Source organism: Syngnathus acus, chromosome 9 (assembly GCF_901709675.1).
Source record: "Syngnathus acus chromosome 9, fSynAcu1.2, whole genome shotgun sequence".
NCBI classification, from domain to species: domain Eukaryota; kingdom Metazoa; phylum Chordata; class Actinopteri; order Syngnathiformes; family Syngnathidae; genus Syngnathus; species Syngnathus acus.
The window spans coordinates 11,181,533-11,208,279 of record NC_051094.1 but is presented as its reverse complement, the minus strand read 5'-3'; the positions used below and the strand labels follow the sequence as shown (position 1 = coordinate 11,208,279).

Genomic DNA, 26,747 nt, shown 5'->3' with positions numbered 1-26,747 from the left:
AGAAGTGAACATGACCTTCAACTGTTTTCATTGCATTTACAAGCAGATACATATTTTTATCCATCTATTTTCATTTTTCTCATTGGGGTCACAAATAGTTACGCTATCCCAGCTGACTGACCTGGTCGCGAGTCAACCGAGTCACATCATATCTAAACAATCCACATATTTTCACTCTTAAATAAATAAAACACGGGAACATGACCTTTATTATACGGAAAATAATGAGTTTTAATTTATGTGGGAAAAAAAAACATTTTCTAACATCAGAATTTACCAGTAAACTCTGGCCTACTATATAGTTTTCCACATCCTTAATTGTCATCACCTCAAAATCTTATTTTATTGTAAACCATGAAAAATATTGACTGAAAGAAAATTCAATACTCCTATAGGATTTTCCATGTCGTTCAATCGGCCCCGCTGTTATTACGTACTCGTTTATGCAAATAATCTTGAATTTTTCTTGAATAATCAGTTCAGTCTCATGGCGTGCGCGCACCCCCATAGGTGCCAATCAACCCAAAAAAATAGAGATGAAGAGACAGTTAATATTATGCTCCAAATTCAACATATAATCAGTCAAAATGAATTTAATAGCCACACGAGAATAGCCGTTTTGGGAATTAAATGATGGGTCGAATTCAAATAAACCTTTATTCTGAAACGAAACACCGGAAACAGATTTGGATTTATAAAGTGTACTTGATAGTTTGGCTGAATTTGCAACCGCTCACCATACAGGTGCGCTCTCGGGTATTGGCATTGCAATTGTTTGAGGCTTGAAAATGTGACGTTTGCTGGACTTGTGCGCGTGGACAGTGACTTCTTGCGTCTTCGCTGCACGTCGAGCGACTGGTGCACGGCGGAGCAACAAACTGACAAAGCAGACACTGAAGAAGCGACGACTCCTGATTTCTGTTGGACGATTGTTGCGCTGTGCGTTTTTAGACGACCATTTTCACGTTTTTCCACATTAACAAATGTGAAGCATCGCGTTGCTTGGAATATATATATTTTTGCCCCCGACACACGCACAACACACACGCGCGCGCGTTTTATCCTCGTGATTTTTCGAGCGGGGCCAGAGAAATGTAGCTTCTGCTTGACAGATGTGAGGCACTACATCTGCACCCTACAGGTCTGTATGACACCATCAATCCAACATGATGACAGTGCATGTTAAATGAGCCCAGCATGTGGCATTGTGTCTGAATTGCATCAGCCAGTCATTTTCTAAACAATTCTAATTAGTCTTGGCAAAATCATATTCTCTTTGCTAGGCTCTAGATAGGATCAGTCACCCCACTCCAACCTGAAGAGCATCGACATTTTTTTTTTTTTTTTTACTCCTTTATATATGCATACAGCTCACAAACACTGATTCATAAGACAGAGTAGACACATGGAATACTGTCCTTGAAGTAGACACAGTGAATACAAGGTATGGATGCAACTGGGTCATAACTCCGCATTTGTTCACCAGCGCACCTTCCTGTCATTTTACAGCAAGTCACCCCCTCCCCCTGTTTACCTGCTCATGAGAGGAACTGCTGCAACCCCTCATCACCATCTGCCATCTCGGACCCTGAAGGGAGCTGCTCTGTTGATCAAGGAGTAAGCAGCAAGCCTGTTCCGAGAAGTAGAAGAGGACCATGACTCCTGCAAGACCACATGCTTGAAAGCAGACCACTGAAGTCGCTGAGCTAAGCTGGTTCCAGTGTAGCGCTGATGACAATGTTCCGGAGTAATATTTGACTGACGGGTGGTTCTCTGTCTAACCTGCAAGGGACAATGGCTCGCCCTGGGCCAGGCTTGCTGCTTCCCGCAAATGTACTGGGATACCCTCCCCAGAATCTGGCCAGAGTGGTGGTCTGGGAGTGGATGAATGAACATGGGCGCTGGAGGCCCTACAGTGCAGCGGTGTGCCACCATATTGAGAACATCCTGAAGGGCGATGCCCGAGGAACTGTAGTTTTAGGACAGGTAGATGGCCAGCTATCTCCTTACATCATCGATTTGCAGTCGATGCATCAGTTTCGACAGGACACAGGTAAGAGACTCGTCAGTTTCACAAAGGTTGTGGAGAACATCCAGTTGTTGCTTCTGTATAGCATCTAAAAATACATACTGCTCTGGAAACAAATTGAGTGGACTTTTGAGGTATTTTGATCAATGGTATTTGTCTGCAAATACATGCCTGAAAAGACGATATGTTCATTTTAGTCAACAGTCAAACGTATTCCTATCAAAATCAGAGAAACCGATTCGAGGCTCCATATGGTGGCATGTCTCAAACAGGAGAAGGTAAGCATCGAAAAAAGTCAAATTGATGGACAATCTCAAGGTCATTTAGAGACACGCCTACAAACTTTAAAATCAGAAGTGGGGTGTAGTCAAGGGTCTGAACCCACTTTGGGTTTTGATATCACAGATCGGGCAACAATTGTTGACAGAGTATGTAAGTATACAAATATTACAGAAAATAAGAATACAAATATGTTATAACAGAAAGTATAAGGATATAGGTAAAGTACGTACATGTAACCAAAATGCAGAGATTAAGTTAAAATACTGCTGAATAGATACAATTCAGTTACTCACTTTATATATTTGATGTGTTTACCATTATCCCACTCGAGGATAGTGTGGCCCATACACAATTGTTAAAATATGATGTAGCGCTATAATTAGGGAAATCGTGCTTCCTTTGCAAATAATGTCACATCATCTCTCTATGGGACTGATTAAAACCAAGCCTTGATGTGTTCGCCGCACAAGTCTTATGTAACGTTCAAGGGAACGAACCAAAGTCGTCAGTATCTCGGGCTGCTTCGAGACTTCTGCGTTAGGAGCGTCCAAACGTTGTGAGATGCCCAGATGAAAGGGTGCTGCAATCATTTATTCATTCATAAGTGTCACCGGCATGAAGGTGACCTTGTCGCTGGTGAGACTCATTCATCAACTAAACGGGGCCTGTGGCTCGGAGCAAAGGTCTCTTTTCTGGATGTCAGATCCATGTGATGAGTTTAAAGTAGATGTAAGAATCCCATTTGAAATATACAGCACACTTGCTGAGTCGTTTTATCGCGTCCCTTTTAATGTGTGGTATGCGGCGCCATTTGGAAGGCAGCAGAGCATGCTATTTAAGAGTGAGCCATTGCTCTGACATCAACAAAGTTTCAGCTTTGACATATAACCCATGATAAAAGTATACCACATGCCACTTCAAAGCAAAATCCAGTCGGACCAATCTTTGTTTTGTTCTGTGTAATTTTCACAGATGAGAGATGCCCTTTTTAAATGTGGCCAGATGTTTTTGTTTGGCTTTGGTTTTTGCTCTACTCTGCTGAAGGTGCGGTTCGTTCTCACCAGCCAGTCGCCGCGCGCCCGAGTTGATTTTGCTGTTGGCCCAAGATACTGTCGTACATTCGGAAGATATTCCCACCATGTTCATATCGTAAATCACTTTGTGGGGTATACTGTAAGTGTCGCTGCAGGAAACGGTCCTATCAACTTGGGGGGGTGGGACAGGAAAACTTTCAGCGATAATATAAAGATATTACATAACAGAGCGATACAAAGTCGCATCCAAGGTGACCTCATGTGCATTGATCTGTATTATGTAATTGTGCTTCAATTTGTGTATGCTCACCAGCCACGTTAGATACAACTGCAAACAAGCCCTTGTCTTCAGAAAGATCATTCTCACAGAAGAATTCTGCAAACATTTTACTACCTGTCTGAGAAGTTGTCAATCAAAGATCACTTTTATGTTTTGACAAATATGTTGACACTCCTGTAGTGGATTGTATTAGGTACTGTATTTTCCGGACTATAAGGCGCACCTAAAAACCTAACATTTTCTCAAAAGCCGGCAGTGCGCCTTGTAGTCCGGTGCGCCTTATATATGGACCAAATTCCTAAATTTAAACTAACCTGAAGCACTGTGTCATAAAATCAATCATAAGTGGCCCGCTGAAGACTATGAATCAAGAATCAATAAGACTATGGATCATTATTTTGTGATTATGAAGTAATTTGTTGCGTCTGAAGTTGAAATGAAAAAGATAAAGTGGAGAATGATTTGATTTGGATTAAAAATCTGAAATGATGCATTACTGGTGCACCTTATAGTCCGGTGCGCCTTATAGTCCCGAAAATACGGTACTAAAGGCGCTTCAAAGTGTCCTTTGAGGCTACATGCATTATTCTGGCACAAAACAGGACTCCAAAATCACTGTAACTGTTACAGTGTAACACCATCAGCTGTATTGATAGTTGTCAACATCCTTTGTGCTTGCGTGTGCGAGTGTGTGTTTTTCCTCTGATGGGTTTTTGCGCCGACTATAAATTCCACTCCATGACATTGAATGATTGCTAATACGAAAAGAGTATCTCTAAACTGTCGAGTGTTTATAATAGCAAGGTACAATTCTTTTCTGACACCTTTGAAACATTTTGTATTTATGTCTCATGTTAAACACATCCCTGCTTTTATTTGAAATAGGGAGCATTCATGACTGTCAGGTGGTCTGTGTAGACAAGGTTAATGACTAGCGTAGGCGCTAAAGTACTAGACATGTCTGTGTTGCCTGCAAGATGTGCCCAGCCGCCATTTGTCAGAGATGTGCAAGGCACCGAGGCCTGACGTTTATCGCTCCTTGTTGTGATGTTGTGTGTGTTACCTTCCCCCACGGCTGGTATAAACCTGTCACACGGGGGCCTGACGGTCAGCAGCCTGCTCACCTGATCCCATCTCCTCTTTGTTCTCATTGTGTACACGCCACCCATGTCTTACAAATGGATGAGCCACAGAACGACCGCAGCAATTGATTCCAGCTCCAGAGTGTAAAGCATGTTGGTTGGAAAATGTACTGGATTGAATGTTTGCTACTCTTGCGGCTCGGGAGGTCAAAGCTGCCGCCACTTGCTTTCGTAGGCATGTTGAGTATCCCAATGGAGAAACTGTTTTGTAGTGGGAGAGAGAGGAACGTCAAGGTTGTCTCTTTAGGTGGGTTCTTCTGTAGAGTCTCCCCCCCGACTCACCAGTGGTTTTTAAATGAACTCCTGAGGGTTTTAGAAAACAGTTTCTCAAAGTTATGTGGTGGTGGCTATGGTAATGTGACAACATCCGCCAGCAAAGCGTGCGTCACAAATGTTGTGGTTCGGTGTAGTTTTTCCTCTGAGAATCGTCTGAAATAATATTAAGGCTGCAACAAATGATTTTCTTCAGTCAATTTTATTCAGTCTGAATTGGATTTAGAAAAATTAAAACAATCTATATTTCAATCCTGTCTGAAAAAACATTTCAAACTGACAAAAAATGCACCAACAAAATTATTCATAATGTGTCAGAACTGTTGTTCGCGGTTTTCGCAAAGGAAAAGCAAATGTTTTATTTTTGAATAAGATAATTAGTCTGCTTTCATGGAGACTAACAGAAATTGCATCACATTTACTGTTGTTACGCTGAAATACTGACCATTGTGACATTTTTTAAATGATTATTCAATTATCAAAAATATATATCCATTATTTTAATAATTATCAAGCTTCTCATGACCAAGACGTGTTCGGAGGAATCCCCCCCCCCGCGCTAGTGCTTCACGTTACAGTACAGTTGATGTGTAATTTTATGCATAGCGTGGATGGATATCTGGCAGAAGGCAGTTTATTTGGCTCACAGCCAAGCAAAATTGATCTGTTCTGTTCCCTAGGGGGCTGCTTGAACCTCTAAACACTGGAGTAGACTGATCCCCTTTCTCTATACCCACTCCCACCTGCAAAACACACAAGCTTATCTGCCATATCCATCATGTAGCCACTCTTGCGGTCTCTATTTCACGTTCAGTTACTGTGCTGCGTTTGTTTCCTGACTTTGTTTTTGCCGTGATGCAGAAGTGACACAGACAAGCAAGTGTGCACTCAGGAATGACTGCTAAATTGTCAAGGTGGAGTTGGGGGGGAAAAAAAAAGGTGCTGGCGTTTTAAGGCTCTCTCAGATGCAATTATGTGTTGGCAGAAGGGTTAGGGCGATGAAAAGTTTCCCCAGAAGGACGTTCTGACACCGCACACGGGCAACTGGACCTGTCATAAAAATAGCCTGCACAAAATATATTAGATCACAAACATATAGCTCCTGCCAAGATGAAAGTTGAACTTGACAATGTTATGAGGTCAATGTCTTTTTCTTTCTATGTGCCATTAAAATTGAGGCTAAATGAAAGTTGTAGCTATATCCCCAGTGTGTCTACTTGACTTTTTTTTTTCAACAGGACTGTATAATGACTTGGTGTCCTTTTTTGTGTGCGTGTGTGAAAGATTCCCTCAAGATGATGGAATAGGATTTAATGTTTTGTTCATTGTCCAACACTTTTTTTCTTCCCCTTTTTGTTAAAAAAAGGCTTTGCAGAGAGAAATTCGTTTTTGGTTCTCTATTCCAAATTTTTTGCAGAAGTACTGATTGAAGAAGAGTAAATACAAATACAGCCTTGAGGAAGGCACTTGATGTACTGTGGCTCGGACGCACACGAGCATCTGCACTCCTCACTCACCCTCACTCGTATTTATAAATAATGTGTGGGGGAAAAAAAAGTGCAGCTTGAGCTCCCACGTCAGGTATCTCTTTGCAGATGGCACATTCTATGAACAATAGGAAGAGAGAGGATTTCCCAGTTGCGCAGAAAAGGAGTTATAGTACCTATGAGATAAGGAAGAGGCATCTGCATACATTGCTCCGGCTTTGAACACTTATCTATGAATATGGATTATGTAGTTGATGCTTTAGCTGGCTCAATGTCAACTAAAGCTTTTCATGAATCATGTTAGTGATTAAAAAAAACAAAATATTGTACTGCATAAACAGTAAATGACAATGTGGTTGGGTCTCTTGCCTGTAATTAGACCAATTAATCTCGGTTGTAGATTTTTAGTTAGGTTGTCTGCTGTCGTATTTAGCTGTGAATATGTCCACTGTTGTGGTTAACGTTATCCAGTGTGCAAGTTGCCGTGCACTGCATTGAAGACCAGGCCTTGAACAGAATTTACGTGATGCCGAGCCAAGGAAATGCCAAAGTCACTGTAGCCCAAAGCAGCTGGCTGGATTCCACTTGGATGTCAACAGAACACGCCACGGACAAGGTGAGAAGAGAAGAGGAACAGAGTGAGAGGTGGAGCGTTTTCCTTATGGAAAGCGACAGTCCAGCAGGAGGGAGGCATAATGCCGCTGTCAAGCTGTGCACGTTTGTCTCCTGTTCAGCGACCACTCACTCGCAGCTTTTTAAAATGGTCTCATTTTAACATCTTAGTGTTCCAAGTGTTGGAATGTCCAGTAGTTCAATAGAGTCTCTTGGAAACCTTTCTTTCCACGTTTGTTTGGCATTTGGTAACTCAATTCTGCATCTTTTCACGTCTGCTATGAACTTCAGTTTCACATTCTCTGGTTTTCTAAGACCAAAAGCTCAATTCAGATAAATGACCTATGAGTTTAGTCTGACGTTCTGCAAAAAGCTTCATTTAACTGAAACCAAAGCCAAACTGACGTAAGAACCAAAAGCACATCACATTTGGGTTTGATCTCACTGGTGCACTTTTGAGCCATGACTGTGCAGCGACAGCATGATAAATTGTTGAATCCAAAATGAAAGCCCAAGGTGCTTTTGAGAAAGTGTCGTCGTCCTAGTGTGAGCTCTTGCAGTGGGCATTTCACACTTGCACATGACAATTTGTGTGCACTGTGCCACATTGTTGGCACACAAAGCAATGGAATGCTATTGGCCAATGATATTCCAGCCAACAGCGACATTATCAGTTTGAGTGACCATGGCATTGTGCGATCAACATGCTTTACTGTAAATCACATACTTCTTTCACACATAACTTCCCCCATGCAAAAGCAGCTTCGCTGGGAGAGCGCTTGGGTGAATAGCATTGTAGGGAAGGCCATCAAGTTGCATGATTGATCACAAAGATTTAACACCTTCCACTCATAATTAATGTAAACTGTGAATTATTAGTACCCTTTTTTTCTGAGAGTGCAAGTACCTACCAGTAGTCATATCTAAGGGCTTGAGTTCTATAGGTTGAAAGTATTTGTTTTGGTTAGGGGTTTGTTTTGGATATTTTTGTGTACCTCCCAGACTATAATCTGGTTTCATAAAACAGAATGTGCAGCGTTTACACAAGTTGCATGGGTAATTAACTGTTTCAGAACATCTTCTTTGACTGTAATTATTTATTCTTTCAATCATATAACATGTTTGCAAGGTCATTTCATGACCACAACTGCATGAGCTGTTTCTCAACAGCTCCTCTGACACAATAGGTCTATAAGTCAACTTTGTGCTGATTAGGCAGGATACGACACTGGTATGCAATGTCGTTCCTGTGTGTGAGCCCTGACTTGAAATATGGTGTTGTCACATGCGGGCAACAACTGCAGCGAAATTGGCTGAAGTGTATGTGCAGGAGTGAGTGTGTGTGTTGGGGGTATTGAATAGATGAAATTTGAAGATTAGTCATAATGGGGAGTCGTAATGATGTTCACATTGGGAAAAAAATTGGGAATTTATTATTGCAGAAACACCCATATTACTAAAAATGTTATTTTGAGTTTCCTAACACAGTCCTTGATTTATCGTCCCCCACCCCTCGCTGTATAAATATTCAAAATTCTTGTTTACTCTTGTTTCTCTATCTGGCAGTGCTGCTTTCAAACTGGACTGATTAAAGAATTACAGAACTCTGGAATCAATTGACTGGTGTGTGACACGAATATGGTTTGAGAATATGGAAGCCTCATTAAGGCACTGTGGAAAGGCAAAGAGATTAAAAAAAACAATTTCAAATGTCTGTTTTACATATGGTTGAGTGTGTAGAAATCAGTCAGTATGCCAATATCTCGCTCATGTGTCCTGTGCATAGGAAGATTTTCACAGACTTCGCTTTATATTATGTCAAAGCAAAGCACATGTCGTGCTTACTGCAACTTGCACCTCTTTTTTTTTTCCCTCTCTCTCTCTCTTTTGCAGCATTCATCCATATACACACAGGTACACCAGCACATGTGCATGAGCCTTGTTGTCATTCCCACACACAGTGAGTCAGCAAGTGGCGAGGTCAGTTACGAAATTCTGAGATTCTGATGATTATTGCAGGGTTTGATGCTTGGCTGCTCTACTGGCGCGTGGACCAACTGCAAAATATTTGTCTCGTTGTTGTTTTACAGCGGTACTTGTAAATACATTGCATGTAACTTGTCTGCTCCTTTGGTTTGGGTGAGCCAAGGCAGATTTTTATTGCAGTTTGCTGAAGCAAGTCAATCCAACATCCTTTACAGAAAGTATCGAGACAAATATAAATGCAAAACTGAACGGAACATTAAAATAGAAAAAAATAACGTTGATTGAAACCGACATACCAAACCAAACAAAAAGGATTGAAGGCGATATGAAACATTTAAGTTAAAAAAAAGATACATGACAGGTTTGCAGGTTTAAATTTGATTTTAAGTTTTTCTTCTTTGGTTTGGCTCACTTTGTAAAACAGAAATGGCATTCTTAAAAATAAATATATTTGGACAATCAATCTTATAGTTCTACCCAACAATACAGCTCATCTCTCTCCGAAAATTGTTCATATAGACTTTTTCTACATGCACTCAATAATGCAAAAATTCAAATTTTGGCAGTATCCAAGTTTCAGAACGGCACGTGAACACACGCTTAACCGCTCTAGTTTGTAATTCTAAAAAAAAAAAAGACCCCTTGGGTGACCTCTTTTTTTTTTTTTTACGCAAACATCTGGTCGTATAAACGAGATTGGGTTACCCAAACCAACAGAGGAAAAACTGTAATGGAAGGCGAGTTTTCAAGTCTTGATTTAAAAGAAGGCAGAGTCTCAGCAAGTCTGTCATCTTCTGGGATTTTGTCCCAGATATTTGGTGCATAAAAACAGATTGCTAGCTCTCTCTTTTAGTAGTAACCAGGGGACAAAAAGCAGACCTGTCCCAGAGAACATGGGGGTGTCTCAGAGTTGAAAGAACTGAGGATGTCTTCAGTTTACCAAGTAGTTGAGCCTCTTTTCTCCCGATTTTCTGGCAGCAGAACTTATTCGTGAGACTCCTTTCTATTGCAGTGTTCACTTTACAGGCTTAAGCCAAAGAAAAACATCCCCCCCTTTTTAAATTTCTTTTTTTTTATTCTTCGCTGGCACAAATCCTCCACCATTCATACCTCCTCCAGTATTCTTTCCCCCTCCAACTCCTCCCTCTCATCCTTTTTTTTCCTTCCAGCTCTTTTGGTTTTGTGTATTTTCTTACCATCTTCCTCTCTTTCTTACTCTTTCTGTAAACCATAACTAAGGCTTTGGCTTGGTACATCCATCATGTTTGCCAATAAAGACCAAATGATGCTTTTGGGAATCCAAGTGGCAGCTCACACAGCAGTACATTGTATAGGGTTGCTAATGAATGTGTCATATCAGCATAGAAAATGTGCTTTAATGTGTGACTGTAAGAGAAGAGGAGGAGAGCTGTGATATTGAAACCTACAATGCTGTTAAAGCAGCTTAATGCCGACTGTCATCCTCATTATTATAGTCTCTCATCTCAGGTTGGTTGTTAATGAGCAGCTAAGGGCTCTCGCAGAACACTTTGCGCAGGTACGATGATGGCAGCTTTTGAGCAGAGACCTTAACAGTCAGTGGTGCATGCATTGAATAAAACTGCCCCCTCCCAACCATGATTTTCTGATTTGTTTGGGCCTGATGTTTTCTCGCAGTATGCGTGTAATGTGTTTTTAAGCATCATTCTGTTTCTTCATCTTCTTCCATCTTGGATTAATATGTTTGAGGTGTTTTTTGGAAAGTGCTGTTTTTCTCCCTCTCACCTTGCTGCACAGTTTTCTGTATGTGATGGGATAGATGCAGGCAAAACTGATTAAGTGAAAAATAAATTTGCCAATAGCAGATAACATTTCGCTTCTATTGCTACTTTAAATACAAATCCAGATGTCACATGACTTGTTTACGCCGCATTGCTGGCAGGATAGTAAAATTGATTTACAATGGAGAGCAGTGATAAAATTAGCGCTTATCAGTGACTGTGTGTCATTGAGGGATTAAATCAGTCAATCTGACCATTACAAGGCTTTTGTTTACGGTAACACTCATAATCCTCCTGGTGCATGCTGGAAAAAGAGCAACTCAGTAGAATGCACCCAGGCGACAACATGGGCGACCTTGACTGGCTTGCCTGAGCTCATCTGGCGCGATGGAGCCGGCAGACACCCATTTGTCATTTAGGGCTAGTAGTAGCAATTAAAAATACATTCAAATAAATTAAAATTTCATTCATTTGCTTGAACGGTGGTTGAAAAAAGATTATGGAAAGGTTGAGGGTATTTGGTCATGTGTGTATTTTATAGAATAGAATGCCTTTATTGTCATTGTTTAAAATTGAGATTAGCAAAATAACCTCACTTTGACTATTTTGTCAAAAAAAGACACTATAAGACTTCACTTAAACGCTCAATGACACCAACAAGAAGCGAACAAAGCAAGCACAAGCATTCATCCACCTGCTCACAAAAGGCTGCTTGGTGGATTCGCTGAGGCAGACAAGTCCCATCACTCACCAGTTGGGAGGGCGATGGGGTGAAATTAGCATCAAGTTTTTGGTCCTGCCAAAATGACATTGTTTACATTTGGCGCAGTGGATTGAGGGATGCATGACGTCAATGGCCACAACGCACTGGAGTTGTGCCTCAGAGAAAGTTTAAAGATGATGTCATAAAACTTGTGATCGTGGTATTTCTCCGATGCCTTCCCACTCACCCTGTCAGTGAAGGAAAAAGCCTTAACTAGATGATATGGACCAGGATGGAATCCAGTGAGTGGAAAATGTGAGGAATGGCTCAGAAAGACAGTGCTGGTGCATAGCCAAGACAGACTGTGGAGGGGAACACTGCAAAGTTGGCTGCTGGGAGCTTGCTCCGAGAAAAAACAAGTGTTAACGTTCACATGCCGTATACTATCTATGACACTCACCGCCTTGTAGCCGAAGGAACAGCTTCCATTACAACACAGATAAATCTCATGCTCTTTATTGAAAGATTTGTGAGACTGCTTGTGGTTGCATCTAAGGCATGACTAATTTCCTTCATAGTCGTTTCCCTCACATATGCTCAGGGGTACATTTAGTCATTTAGGAGGCAAGTCACGGGGGCCTTCCGTATCTGGAGACTGGATTTTTTTTTATATTGTTTATAATCAACTAAAAATTGTCGTTTTCAAGAAATTGACAGTGATCTCAATGGAACATTAATTGATGGATTTTGAGTAAACAATGGATATAAATGATTACTCTATTTTTAATTGCTGATAAATTCGATAATCCGTTGTCCAACAATCACTGAATTTTGACACCTGTGGTCTGTTTTGCTAACTTAAACCAGAATCAAGTTATCCGGTAAAATAGTAGTCCGTTACATGAAAAGAAAGGGGTGGTTCTTGTCACGATCAATATAATTAAGCATTTCGATGCGTTTTTTTGTGTGAGTTAAGACTAAAACGAATTGTTTTTGAAGTCGCATAAAAACGTTTTGTTAGATATTATTTTGCTGCTTACTTACATTCACAGGAGTCTGATAATATGTTGTCTTCGGTACTTTGCTAATTAGAGTTTCTCTAATGCAGAGTAAAAATCTCATTAAAATTTCCATCCAAACATTCTGAAGAATGTGATTTAATAGATTGAATTAGCCCAAAGGGTCTCTCAATGTGAATATGTTAAAATTGTTGTTGTGAAACCCTCGAGTTCCTTCTGAATCTAAATCCTGTTTGACACCCATCAAGATTTGAGGAAGGAAAGCTGTTTTTCTCTTCTAGTTTGACTTCCCTGAGGCACAAAGCAAGCTCTATGGAGGAATGCTTGGTTGCGTTTAATGTTTGAAAGAAGATTATTTCAACCGTGTCAACTGTGTGATTTAGTAGAACAAAAATGGTAGGGGTTTGTGACCTCTGACCTCTCAAATGCTCTTCTGGATGAATGCATAATAGATCTCACAATCACACTCCAGAATGTTGTTGAAAGTCTTACTCAAAGTGGAACTTTCAGCTGCAAATTTGATTACGTTTTACATTTTCACTCTCTGTCAGAAGGAATGTGTGTGCCCATGCGTTTGCATAGCGTATTGAAACGGGATGGCATCTGTTTTTAATTCCTGCAGCTGGCTTCTGAGGATAGTCAAGGACACGTTCTACTTGTTCAGCCATTCAGGAGTCACTTAGGTCTTCGGTCACTGCCAGAGGAAAACAAAGCTATTAGAAATGGAAGCACACTTGGCCTCCATCGACAAACAGGCTGCAGGAAGTTTTCCTCCAGCTGAAGCCTGGAAGGGCAGCTGAGCTCTCCCTGAACTGCCTTGCCCCTGAGTAGCAGTGGGTTTAGAGTTCCTTTGTGGAGTCTGACAAGACAATACATCACACAACTAGTACTCGCTTGATAGGAAGCTAAAGACAACTGGAGGACGTTGAGGGTAGGGCAGGAAAGATGGCTTCTAAAATCACACAGAACCAGTCAGGAAGTGGACACTTTCGCTCAGTTTCCTGTCAGGAAGGACAATGGAGAAAGTCATGACATGAAAATGTCAACAACTCGTGTTTGAATTTTTGTGTGGACACAACTGAAAATGACTGCAGCAAATCGAGGGCGCTTGACATATATACTCGGTATATAAAAAATAAAATGTATACAAAAGCGCTGTCAATCATGAAATGTTAGTTCATGCGACAATTAGTAATATCGTATGCCTTGAGCCTTGCGGACATTTATCACAAAGTAATCTTCATTAGCAGCCCAAGTTCCTTCCTCAGCATTTATTAATGTCATAATTGGATTAACCTTAGTTTGAATTGAGGTTAAAATAGCAATTACACTTCTTACTAATGGCCTCACTAGCTGTTATGGTCAGTCAAATTTCCATGTCTTCACAGTTTTACATCCTCGACAGCTCCACAAAATACCAACTGTGCTTCAATGTCACTCTTAATCCTGTCTTGTATTTTCAGGCACCATGAGACCGGTGCAGAGGAACTTCTATGAACCGTCCTCTGCTCCTGGCAAAGGTGTAGTATGGGAGTGGGAGAATGACAATGGCTCATGGACGCTGTATGATATGGAGATCTGCGTGACCATCCAGAATGCCTACGAGAAGCAGCACCCGTGGCTCGATCTGACTTCTCTAGGCTTCTGTTACCTCATTGACTTTAATAGCATGTCACAAACCAACAAGCAGAGTCAACGCAAGCGGCGGCTTCGGAGACGTATGGATCTTGCTTACCCGCTTATCATGGGATCCATCCCCAAGTCGCAGTCTTGGCCTGTGGGCGCCAGCTCCGGCCAGCCCTGCTCGTGCCAGCAATGCATCTTGGTCAACAGTACGAGAGCCGCATCGAATGCAATCCTTGCCTCTCAGCGACGGAAGCTCCACGGAGGGCCCGCAGGCAATACAGGTGCCACAGGAACCCTGACGACAGTGCGGCAGAGCAACACCTTTGCTGGAACCTCTCTTTGGTCTCCAACCTCATCAGTGACCAATAATGTCAGTATAGGAGGCGGGCAAACCAAAGGTGAACAGGTGCAGATGCCATTGTCCCCAACCAACTTTCCTGTGATGTCATCCCTTGGCCACAACACACTTGGAGTCAATGGACAGAACAACTTGAACCGACCAGGCACTCAGCGCATCTCTGTGGCCACTCCTAGAGGAGCCATTCCACCAGGGTAATGAACTTTTATTGTATTATATAACTGTATTATCATTATATTTCTCTATACTATTAGGTTACAGTAACATGCTGATGAGTGTTTCTGCAAAAATGCCCTCGAGTCCTACTGGAAAAGTCTCCCATGTGTGTATCTGACATGGTTGCTGCTCAATAATTAGCTTATGTTGGCCCCACAGGCAGGAAGTATCCTGCAACTTTCGCCCTCACTTCTTCGATTCTTCTTTGAACTCGGGCGTCATTATCAGACAGTGCCGTTGCAGCATGGATTTTGAGAGCATGTGATGTCATAGTCTTTTGGGTTTCATTAGTTGTGCGTTTGTGATGAGTGGATCGAGTATGAGCAGCGGGGTTGTGGTGTAGCTGCGGGCACCTTCTCGCCATGGAGGTCAAGCTCCACAGGGGAAAAATGAATAATGGATCATGGAAAATTAGTGGTTTGACTATAGTGGAGAACACCATTGAGGAAAATCAGGCTTTCTAGTATTTAATTTTTTTATTTTATGTTTTTTATAATCAATTATTCTATCAATTATTCCATCAAATAATTTTGCATGAAAGTGAAAGTTTCCCCATTTACTGCTGTTTAGTTGGTATTGTTTAGTGATTAAAAACTTTTTGGAACCGATTCAGTTGCTGGTATGGTTGTCGTTTTCCATAGTAGAAGCAGACATTTGTAAATGTCTTGTTTTGATTGATCACAAAAGATCATCTCTTTTCGTGAATGAGGACGCAAATTAATGAATTATTACTATTGAAAGGCTGACATTAGAGAATTTGGACTATTCTAAGGTAAAAACAGCTCCAAACGATTACTTTAATCATAAAATAGTTGTCGATTAATTTGATAATCGATTACTTGTCGATTAATCGATTACTTTTGACAGCTACAACTTACTTACTTAAATAACCGTCTTTTGAGCTCTTTTTATTCCACTTTGTCATCGCCACTCATGAGTAGAGAGACTAAGAGAAAGCTGCTAAAGAGGCTGAGATGTACAAAGATTGTCAGGCGGGGGTGGCTCAACATACAGGATGCACGTGGTTTACATACCCTCAGCAACATGCTCACTCACGTGTGCACCGACACAAACCTTTCACACAGGCTCATTTGTGGACACCAGAAATCAACATATAATGTGAGACGTCAGATTTGTTTTTGCACACAGCAGAATATAGAAACACAGATACTTGGCACCTTGTTTTGTTTTGTTTTGAGACATTGGTTTACAGTTACATTAGATTGTACTGTTATCGCTCCAGCACGCCCGCAACTCTCGTGAGGATAAGTGGTTCAGATAATGGATGGATTGCGCATCATTCTTTTTTTTTGTATCGAAAACCTTCTCATAAAAGCGACTGTATACAAAAGAAATCCAATAATTATTCCCCTAGTTTGCAAGTAACCAAAATGTTAGCAATCTCACAATGAAATGTGTATGTAAAAAAATCACAGACTGTGAATTAAGATGCTTGTTTGGGGACATTGAGTTGTTTCAAATTGCTACATGTTTATATCCACACATAGTAGGAGTTTCACAATTCAACAAACTAGTGGAATGGACGTATAAAGACCAGGATCTTTCCGCCTTTCTTTACATGCTGCTCCAAACAACCTATGTAGCCTGTAAAAGATAAATTTGACCACAGCAGTAAAAAGATTCATTGATTGCTTCACATTACTCTTGTTTATCAGCTCCTGGAATTAGACAGGGTCAGAAATTAGACCATTAGATGTGAAATTTATTGCGCTGCCTGAAAGACTTGATATAAGAGGTGTGTCACAATTTCCGGGGCTGGTGTCACAAAATAATATTTCAAAACCAAAGTACGAACTAGGATTTTTTTTTTTTCTCCACATTCAATGTGGGCCAGATGATAAACTAGCATGTCTACAAATATATTCAGCGGCATTTGCTTCATTCAATGCAGGACAAGGGCCAACTGTTCTCGCCGGATAGCTTGTGGCTACTTCACCAATGACAACAATGCCGAGAAGAACATCACTATGCTTGAGTTTTACTCATAATGGCCGTCATGACAGATCCCAGAAAAAATTCTTCCGAGACAAAATGAGCAGGAAGCAGATAGGGAGAAAAATGCATTGAACTCCAGGAAATACATCTTTTGTTGTTAAAATAAAACACCAGACAAATTTTCTTTGACATATAAAGGCTACGAAATGCCGGCTGTTGGGAATGATAGAACGTACACCTTTCAGAAGGAAGAGACAGATTTGATTTGGCGGAGTGCAAGAGATGTCAAGGTGGTTAGGTTCATCCTCTTTGACTGAATGGGCTCAAATAGGTGTGCTCAGCCAGACAGAAGAAAGGGCTGTTGTTTGGAATAAGACCTCACCAATAACCATTTTGGCATTTTGGAATATTTTGTCTATTGAGTTTAGAAGTTGTGAATGTTACCAGTCCGATTTGATTAAAATAGATTAAACTGGTTTCCGTCAACATTCGCAGACCAATGCAGAGTGATGTCTTAAACCTCAGTGCTCAAGGCTCCGCCAGGACAGACAGGATGACTTTCTGCAGAGGTGCACATCTAAACCAAAGAGACAACTGCCAGCGTGCAGTTTCACAAAATGATGAGCTGCAGTTCACTGAGGCTTTGATTTGTGTGAATAAACAGCATAGATAAGTGTTTGCTTGCTTGTTTCAGTTTGGCTCATATTCTTTTTTTATTCAACTCAGTAAGTGTGCAGCTGTTTTATCGCATTGCATATTTATGATGTAATACTCTCTGGGGTTCATTGTGTGATCTTTGCTTCAAGTGGATTGAAATGAAGATGAAAAGCATCCCTAATTAAAGCTCAAAGCTCTCTGCACTGTACTGTATGAAGTTTGTATAGTGCACGTAGAACAATAACACCCTTTTACCTACCCTATTGATGAATTTTGTTTAATTCCTGCCCTCTCAGCAAGCCAAATTGTAAGAGTTTTGATCTGAGTTTGCTCTATACCTGTACTAGACCTTCAATATATTTTTTTCAGTTGAATCTTTGGCCTCAGCACAATTTTGAATACTCATGTTTTGTGAAATGTACACTTGGCCTGTGCACCCATAGGAAGAGAACATGTAGGAAAACATGAGATGATTCCATTCTTTGAAAGTGTTGTCCTTGGAGTCTAGTACTGCTGAGTTAACTGTCTTGCAATTTTGATCAAAGTAAGTAATTAGAAAAAAAGTACAGCAGGCAGCAGGAGTAAGCTGGACTTTGCTGCGCTACAGTTTGTCAATGGGACAGCCTTATTTTCCCCCTTTTGCTGGCACTGAAAGAAATGCTCTTGCAGACTTAGATCAAAGAAGTCATTTGATGCGGATTTGTGAAACGCCTCTGAGCTGCAAGGCCAAAGACCTCAGGGCCCTCTTGGTCAAAGAGCCGAGTCATTTGAAGCGCTATTAGCCGACATTAAGTGGATGAAGTGTGTAGCACCACGTTGGCTGCATGTGACTTATTGGAGGTCATTTTGGGGTCTTTTGTCCATTAATAGATAAAGATATAATTGCCTCTTCTACCGTCACACAAATGAGTTATTGAATATGATCAAACTTGGTGGTTGTGCATTTTTAGCATGTTCAGCAGGTTCACATTGGGTATTAGAGAATTGTTTTTTATTTGTTTGTTTGTTTGTTTTAATGCTGTGCAAAATTGGCTTCACAATGGTTGTTCTCATGTGTGCAATGAAATCAATTTTGTCAGCATGGATCAGACCCAGCCATGTGACAGACTGTTTCATTGTATCACAACAACATACTGAATACAGGACCTTCTCATTTATTTAATTTTTTTTTACTTTGCAGTGTTCCTGCTCTCCCAGTCAAAAACCTGACTGGGTCTGGACCAGTGCATCCAGCGATAGCAGGTAGGATCAACTAAAATGTTTCCTTTGTGGTGAACGTATTAAAATACCACTCACGATTATTTTTTCAATTTTTCTATGTGTGTATTTGTGTTTGTGTGTGTGCTGTTACATACGCATCAGGTATGACCGGTATCCTGATGTGCGCTGTAGGTCTCCCTGTTTGCCTGACCCGAGCACCCAAGCCCATTCTGCACCCGCCGCACATCAGTAAGAGCGATATGAAGCCTGTGCCGGGAGTCAACGGTACGCGACGCAAGACCAAGAAGAAGCACCTGAGAAAAGGTAAGATGGAAGCAAAAGTGGTAGAACGGCAGCAGGGGAGGAAAATGTGTAAATGACATCAACTGTTCCACTTCTAATGGTAGTGAAAATGAATGGATGGACATGCCGGCCAAAGACAGACAGACAGCAGCCAACTGTGGCACTCTGTGCTGAGAGCAGTTCACAGGCCATGGCCTGAATGAAAACAGGTCGATGGAAGCCACAGAAACTCCGGACCTCCCAAGGGAGTCTTTGTCCTAATTGATCAGTGAGGCTTCCATCCCCAGCCTACACTGCAGTTGTCCTCTTACTCAGCCCTTTACAGATCCCATTGTGCTGCACAACTTGTACTCTTTCACCTTTATTACATGTACTACCTTGTGACATGTACTACAACCTTGTGAGGGATTGGTTGTTTTTTTTACCTGTGTCACTAAGACGATTGCGCCAATACTCAGGCTGTGTGTTGTCATGCAAGCATGTACATTTCAAACAAACACGGTGTACAGTTTGTGGTTGAGACAATTTAATATGATACATGTTGAGATGTTTCAATTCTCACGACAACTGTACCTGTGTCAAAACAAAAGATCACGCAGAGGATGATGTGTAGTGCATTGAAAAGAGGCAGCATAGTGGTACATTGTGATACATTTCTTTCTGCCTAGCTGAACCAAATAAACACATTCTGGCGGCAGAATCATTCTGTAGTGGTCTGCTGTGTGGTTATGCTCAGCCATGCTACACTGGTTGCGCACATAAAAGAATTATAATTGCAGTGGTTGAATGATGACTTCAACATGTAGCGTGGAACTTTTAAATGTGAACCTCACTGAGGTCATACATTAGGGAGGAGTAATATTTTGAGGCTAAAATATAGTTTGCATTATGTCACATAAGACTTCCACATACAGTATCAAGGCATCAAATTTCATGGGACTTCATCTTAGTGAACTGTGATAGCAAAGAAGAGAAATGTAACAACTGATGAAGTGGAAATGGAACTTGCACAGAATATTCTGTGCACCTTTCTTGTGTGTGTGCGTGTTTTACTTTCTATAATTTATTTGTTTTGTCTCGCAAGGGAAAACCCCAGAGGATGTTGTCCGTAGATACACTGACAAAATTAAAGTGGCACCAGATGAGGTAAAAACAGACACACGCACACAGCCTACACAGGTGTTAAAATATGAAGAAAAAAAAAGTTCTGGAGCTTGGCGGCTGAAGTGTTGTGTTTGGCTTGTGCAGGACTGTACCATCTGCATGGAGAGGCTGGCCACGGCGTCAGGCTATGAAGGCGTCCTGCAGCACAAAGGCATCAAGCCAGAGTTGGTGGGCAAACTTGGCAAATGCGGCCATATGTACCATCTGCTGTGCCTGGTGGCCATGTACAACAATGGCAATAAGGTGGGTAAAAGCTGGTGAGCCAACCATTATTATGATGTCACTCTCTAGGCTCCAATTGCAAGCTCGCACTGTCTTTCTGACTGATTGGGCTGCACGGTACTGGCAGATGATCCAACTTCGCAATTGTCCTACACAGATGGGGATTGCAGAGAGCCTTATCAGATCACTCGTATCAATCTCGAAAGCCCTGCACTGGGACTTGCAGGAAATCATTATGAATTCAGCTCATTTTGGTGCAGTTGCATGAAATATTAACAGTACCCCTGTTTTCTGATGCAGAAGCAGAAAATGCAAGCACGTTCGTTTGTGCGATACCGCTAATTAAAATCGAAACGCACACATTTTGGACTTACACGGACGTTTCATCTTTCCCCTATATTTCTTGTTGCGCAAAGGTTGGATAATAAAGATGAACATCCAATTGACCGCTCCAAATTGTCCTCCTTCGGTATGATTGTGAGTGTGAATGGTTGTCTATGTGTGACCTGCGATTGGCCGGCGACCAGTTCAAGGGCTTCCTCTCACACCGTCTTGAATGCTGTATAAGCTACAATGACTGGCTAATACTTAAAACGTTGAATAGCGACAGTGATCATATTTTCCCACGTCCATGATTGCGCTCATTTCTCCCAAGCAGGATGGCAGTCTTCAATGCCCAACATGCAAGACCATCTATGGAGAGAAAACGGGCACTCAGCCTCCCGGGAAGATGGAATACCACGTCATCCCCCACTGCCTACCCGGCTACCCAGACTCCAAGACCATTCGCATCGTCTACGACATTCCTGCCGGTGTCCAGGTCGGAAATATCCGAGTTCACTAATCCTTCTTGCTTTTTGTGCTCTAATCCACCTTACTGCCGCTGCTTTATCCGCTTAAGTTTGATCATTCTTGTATCAAGGTTGAGCTTTGTAAGTTACACAGAACACTGTGCTCTTTTCTATCTTAGGGCTCTAAATCGAAAATGCGATTCAAGTGGTTAATCAAAATCATCATTTTTTTATAATTTTGATCAATCTAGTACTCATTTATGTTGAATGTAGATTTTTCTTTGCAGACTGTGTTCAGAACTGTTAGGAAAATGGAAGGCAGCCTATTTCGTCCTGACTCTCCAGCGGTGCTATAAATTTTACAATGACCTTTGAGGACAGGCACGATCTCTCCCAATTGCTCGGCTGTCACGTTAGCGCAGCAGCTACATGCGAGATGGACACCTCCAGCTTTCATAGTGAAGCCAGTGTACCTTTATCTTTTTCCTCTTCCACAGTTTTTGACACTGTGCATACAAATTAATTTGATATTTGATCAACGGGAATCCTAACGAGGAAATCCTCGACGTCAGTTGTCATCAACTGTTTTTTTGTCTCATGGGAAAGGGAGGAGAAAATATATTATTTATTGTTCATATATTTGCAGTGGTTTGTGAGCAAACAATTCCGTTCTAAATAGAAAAACGGTTGTTTACTGTATGGGCTGTATGTTTCAGACCAACGAGCACCCCAACCCTGGGAAGAAGTTCAGCGCAAGGGGGTTCCCTCGGCAGTGTTACCTGCCAGACAACGAAAAGGGCAGGAAGGTGAGCAGGCCGCAAAATGTACTATGTCTGTGGATTTCAAACTTGCCAGAGAGTTATGTGTTGGTCCATCCGCCACAGTAAAACAAAGTTGAAATCTGACATTGCTTAGCCATGCACAGCCCAAATTGATGTGGTAAAAAATAAAGAAAACAATCAAAGGGGGTTGAAAGCCACTACAACCAATCCTCCTTGGATGAACTCTTCGCGTCACCACTTCTGTAATTTACAGGTTCTCAAGCTGCTGATCACAGCTTGGGACAGACGCCTCATTTTCACCATCGGCACTTCCAGTACCACAGGCGAGTCTGACACGGTGGTGTGGAACGAGATCCACCACAAGACCGAATTCGGCTCCAACCTGACTGGCCACGGCTACCCTGACCCAAATTACTTGGACAACGTCCTGACGGAGCTGTCGGCCCAGGGGGTTGGCGAGGACAACCTGAAGGACTAAGAGCCTGCCGAGCTGGCCGGCAACAACACGGTCCGATCGTCATTTTTCCTAGGAAACCATAATGCCAGATTAAAGTTCATCGTCCAGCGCGCTACTCTTTACTTGCCCTGACTGAGACCCTGAAGTGGTGGCAAGACAAGAGCGATGGAAGCAAAACAATTGGGGTCTTTTTGTTTTTCCTTTGCGTCATGCCCAGAGCATGTACGCGTCTGCAAAGACTTTGAGGCACGCACTCCGTGTCTCCATTGCTGCCAGCAAACGTGTCATCGACCTCTTTTGAGTCAAAGCAAAGCATCTGCACTTGTAGCGCGATAAGAAGGCGTGCGGGGGCCAGATTGCATGGTCCGACCAACGCTGCATAATGAATGTTGAGGGAATTGCTGCAATAAGATGATGAGGTGCCAATGAAGCTTTTCTCACTACATAAGACACATTTTAAAGAAATATATTATATACATCTTCGCCCCGGTTTAGTAAGAAAATCAAATATGGTGAGACTTTTCTGTGATTTTTAAACGAAGTGTGCCCCATCACTGAAGCAAGGGCTAAAGAAAGTGTTTTTTAGTGTCATGAAGTAGCTTTTGGGTTAGCGGAATCTCGGAAGGTTTCGCTAATAGACATAGATTACATTGTTAACCTTGTGGGCTGCCGATGAAAGGGGCTGTGAAATACCCCAGCAGACATTTGATTGCTTGCCATGAGATTTTACAGCGTACCCTTGCTACATTCCAAAGCAAAAGTCATTTATTTTGTTGACACTGATAATGCTGACCTCTGTGAACATGAAGGCTCACGCTAGTATGCTCTCATTTGAAGGAAAATGTGGCCTTGGGTCTATCCATCATGCTGCCATGCACGAAGGGTGTGCTGGGGTGTGACTGAATGCACCGAGTTCCTAAAGATGTCGTCATTTTCCCTCGGAGGATCCATCGTGTGATTCTTAACCCTCCTGGGAGGTTTTTTTTTTTTTTTGCCCTGGGCACTGCTTTCCTTCTGTGGGGAGCAGTTAGACATGTTCTCTTCTTGGTTCGTGTCCTCTTCATTAGCAGCAGACATCCTTTCTGGAAACATGCAAATGATGCTTTAACGCAAATGCATCAGAAGTATATCGATTTTTTCCTTGTAAGTTTTTTGCTCTCCCTCCAAGATGTTATGCCCGATGGCTAAAAACGTTTTTGAAGATCCTTGCTTGGGAGCTTCGTTAGTTTTGTTTTTTTTACTTGCGGATGAAAGCGAGGTCAGCCAGTACTGACTTCCCACAAAAGCATCTGATCAACTTTAATGAGGTGGGATGTTGGTGTAAAGTTGTTGTGGGGCTCATTTCGGGGCGAATCGCAATCTTCCACGGCAATTTTTGAGGCAGCAGCTCTGCTTCGTAGGTTGATTTTTTGTTTTTCCTTTTTTTAAGTCTTAAATGACATTTTAAACGTTTTGGTTTTTTTCTCTTTCAAAAAATCATCTTGTAGTACTTTGGGGAAACATTATCTACAAATGTTCTATACTCTACAATTCAAGCTCAGTTTGATTGTATGGTTAGTTTTTTTTTATACCCCAAAACACTCACTCATGAACATAGCTATAACAAACGTAGATGTCAAAATGATACATAAAATCTGACCATTATGTCAGTTTGTCAGGGACTGTTTAGGACAATGTTTATGACATGTTAATGGACGTCTAATATAATAAGTAGTGTTAGTGTATGCTACTGTCTGTACCTTCATGTAGAATGTGTATAGTTGACTTGAATAAATATAGTCAATGTATCTTTATCATTAGTGGGGGAGCCTAAAGAGCATGATTGTTGTCATTTTCCCCAAAAGGGTTGTTTCTATGGATGAAATTTAGATAACCTTTCATCAAAAGCAAACAATTGGGTCAATATTGGCTGCGGATATGTGGAATTGGATTTTTTTTTAAAGGCCCTGAAAAACTTTTTTTCTTTTCTTACAACCGTGCTTTGTATTGTGTGATATATGCAAATGAAAAATGTGCAACTTTGCTGCTGTTGCATGCACGCGTGAAGCAGGCCTGCAGCTGCTTCTGGTGCCTCCAAAATCAACACAGCCTGTTGTCAAGTTGTGTCAGTGACTATTGCGTTTATTGACGTGGCGTTAGAGTGGCTGGAGGTCACCTTGAGGGGCAGCAAGCCGACAGGGCATTTTGATGGATTTATAAGTGTTGTTTTGTTTGCTTTTTAAGCAAAACCACTTTTTTTTTTTTTTTGGGTGGTGATCCAGCAGTAGGTAAAAATTGTCTGCTTCTTTGCTGCGGTTCCGACGTATTTATCGTGTTAATAGTTGTTTGACCACCACTTTCATCGAGGTTTATTACTTTTACACGTAGCAGATGTCAACTAATCATGAAACATTCAGGGATTATTATTGCGTGTCTAAGGGAGAATCCTATTCATTTTAGATGATGGTTCTCCATTTCTACAGATAATATCTTTTAAGTTGAACTTAACTCATCATTCAAAATATGTTCAGGCAGAAAGCGTATCTTTGGGTATTTTTCTTTTTCTCGAGTTTTCTTGCTGTCTTTTTTCAGTCTCAGCGTTCTCCTTGGCCCCCATTTACACTGGATGGCAGCTCTTGCCTTTATATGCAAAAATGCATCTGTATGAACAGAACCTTTCCAGCTGAAATGATCAGCTTGATAAAAGTTAACAAATTTTTGTCCGAGAAATAATTCATATGGAAGCAATCACGCACAGGATGTTCATACATTATTTTAAGATGTTTCATCTAAAATATTTTTCAGGGCCTTTGAATTTTTTTTTCCTTCCTTAATTTATTCCAGTACTCAGTTAACCGAACATGCATGTTCTTGGGATATAAACTGTTACTGTGAGGCAGACATGTTCATGAAATATTCTTTCATTTCATTACAGTTTCAAGTTGTGCTCTTATTCAGGCTGTCTAATTTTCTGCCACCCTCCACAAGGCAAAATAAATTGAAACTATTCCATTTTCGGTCCTCCTTTCACTTTTGGAGGCCTTAGTTAAAAGGATCAGGGAAATGTCTACATTGAGTGAAGTTTAATGAAGTTGAGAAATCCAAGTGTTGAACATTTTGTCGGCCCTTTAGACTTTCAGGTGTGTACAGACTTCTGTGGGAAGGAAAATGCAATGTGGTTTGGTATGCCTGATCGACAGAGATCTTGTTTATGCAATTTACTATTTTTAAGACGTGAAACCTGATTTATTTGTAGCAAAGATGGTGATTCGTTTGAGTTAGTGGTAGTTTTTTGTGGGTTGCCTCACTCTTGTCTATAACAAAAGCAGACATATACATAATGGAAAGCATATATTTTTGATGTATTTTCTGATTAAAGATTGTCTTTGCGATAACTATAACATATCCTTTTCCATTTGATTTGAAGTGGAAAGTTATGACGTATCATTCTGCGCAGGATGTAGTATTGACTACCGTAATTGAAAGTCATAATATGTTCAATGCTTATCGTACATTTTTCAACTATACCTTAAACATTTAGTGTGGCTGTATTGTCTGTTGGTATCTCTTTGTCTCTTTGAGTGTGCGTCTTGCAAGACAAAATCATAGGCCCACGCTGTCCTTTAAAAAGACAGTAACGTTCTTCCCGAGATGCATGTGAGCCTCTTTAATGGCAACGTGTATGAAATCATCAAAAGCTCCTCTTTGGAAAGGTCAACCAGATGATGTTGGCATTTTAGCACTGTGCTCTGCATCTTGCCTCAGAACATTTTCATTTTACACGAGTGGACGAGATGGCGTTTGGCTAATTTCGCCTCTTTTTGGATATTTACAACACGCTTAATGTTTTAATTGACATTTACGATTCCTAATCATGTGGTTTGACATCACTTGAGCAGTGTCAACCTTTTTTCTTGTTCACAAACATAAAAGTGAAATGAGCTTAAAGAGACATAGAGACTATGGTTTAACTACTATAAAGGGCTTTTGAATCAATAATCAGTCTTTATTGAATCGTGTTAACCTTGTTGCATGTTTTCTGTCTTGTGGACAAAAATGGAAAAATAAATGTGCCCTCAGTGGGGGTGATTTTGTTTCACCTTTGTCACCTTCGCTTTTGTGTGTGTGTGCGCGCATGTGCGTGCGTGCGTGCGTGTGTTATTTGTCTCTAGTTTTCTGTGAATGTGCTTTACTGGTCATTTGGAGCCTCTGGCAATTGAACTGTGTGGGTGCTGAGGCCGGTGTGTGCTAAAGGGCATGTTGGGATGGCAGTGTGAACCGTGATGACCCTGCCCCATTCCCTGCGGCACTGACCCAGTAGCTCCCTCTCATTGGTCACATGTCCTGCCTAATGGGAGAAAGAGCAGGGAGACTGCTGCGTAAGTGCAGGTAGGTCAGCTCTCATTAGCATTTAAATAAGGCACAGAGC

The 26,747-nt window shown here is 41.3% G+C and overlaps 1 protein-coding gene across 2 annotated transcripts; it reads left to right on the top strand.

Annotated features, from left to right (window-relative positions):
- Positions 1–700: 700 nt before the first annotated feature.
- On the top strand, positions 701–26,417 carry dtx1 (deltex 1, E3 ubiquitin ligase). 2 transcript variants are annotated; one of them, XM_037258565.1, is made up of 10 exons: positions 701–1,141; positions 1,510–2,053; positions 14,071–14,785; positions 18,601–18,662; positions 18,813–18,944; positions 20,008–20,069; positions 20,172–20,330; positions 20,968–21,129; positions 21,817–21,906; positions 22,136–26,417. In XM_037258565.1, exons 2-10 carry the CDS (start codon positions 1,795–1,797, stop codon positions 22,358–22,360), a joined length of 1,866 nt encoding a protein of 621 aa, XP_037114460.1. In that variant the 5' UTR covers positions 701–1,141; positions 1,510–1,794; the 3' UTR covers positions 22,361–26,417. The 2 variants fall into 2 exon arrangements, with proteins under 2 accessions (XP_037114460.1, XP_037114458.1); XM_037258563.1 differs by having other exon boundaries at positions 18,783–18,944.
- Positions 26,418–26,747: the final 330 nt, after the last annotated feature.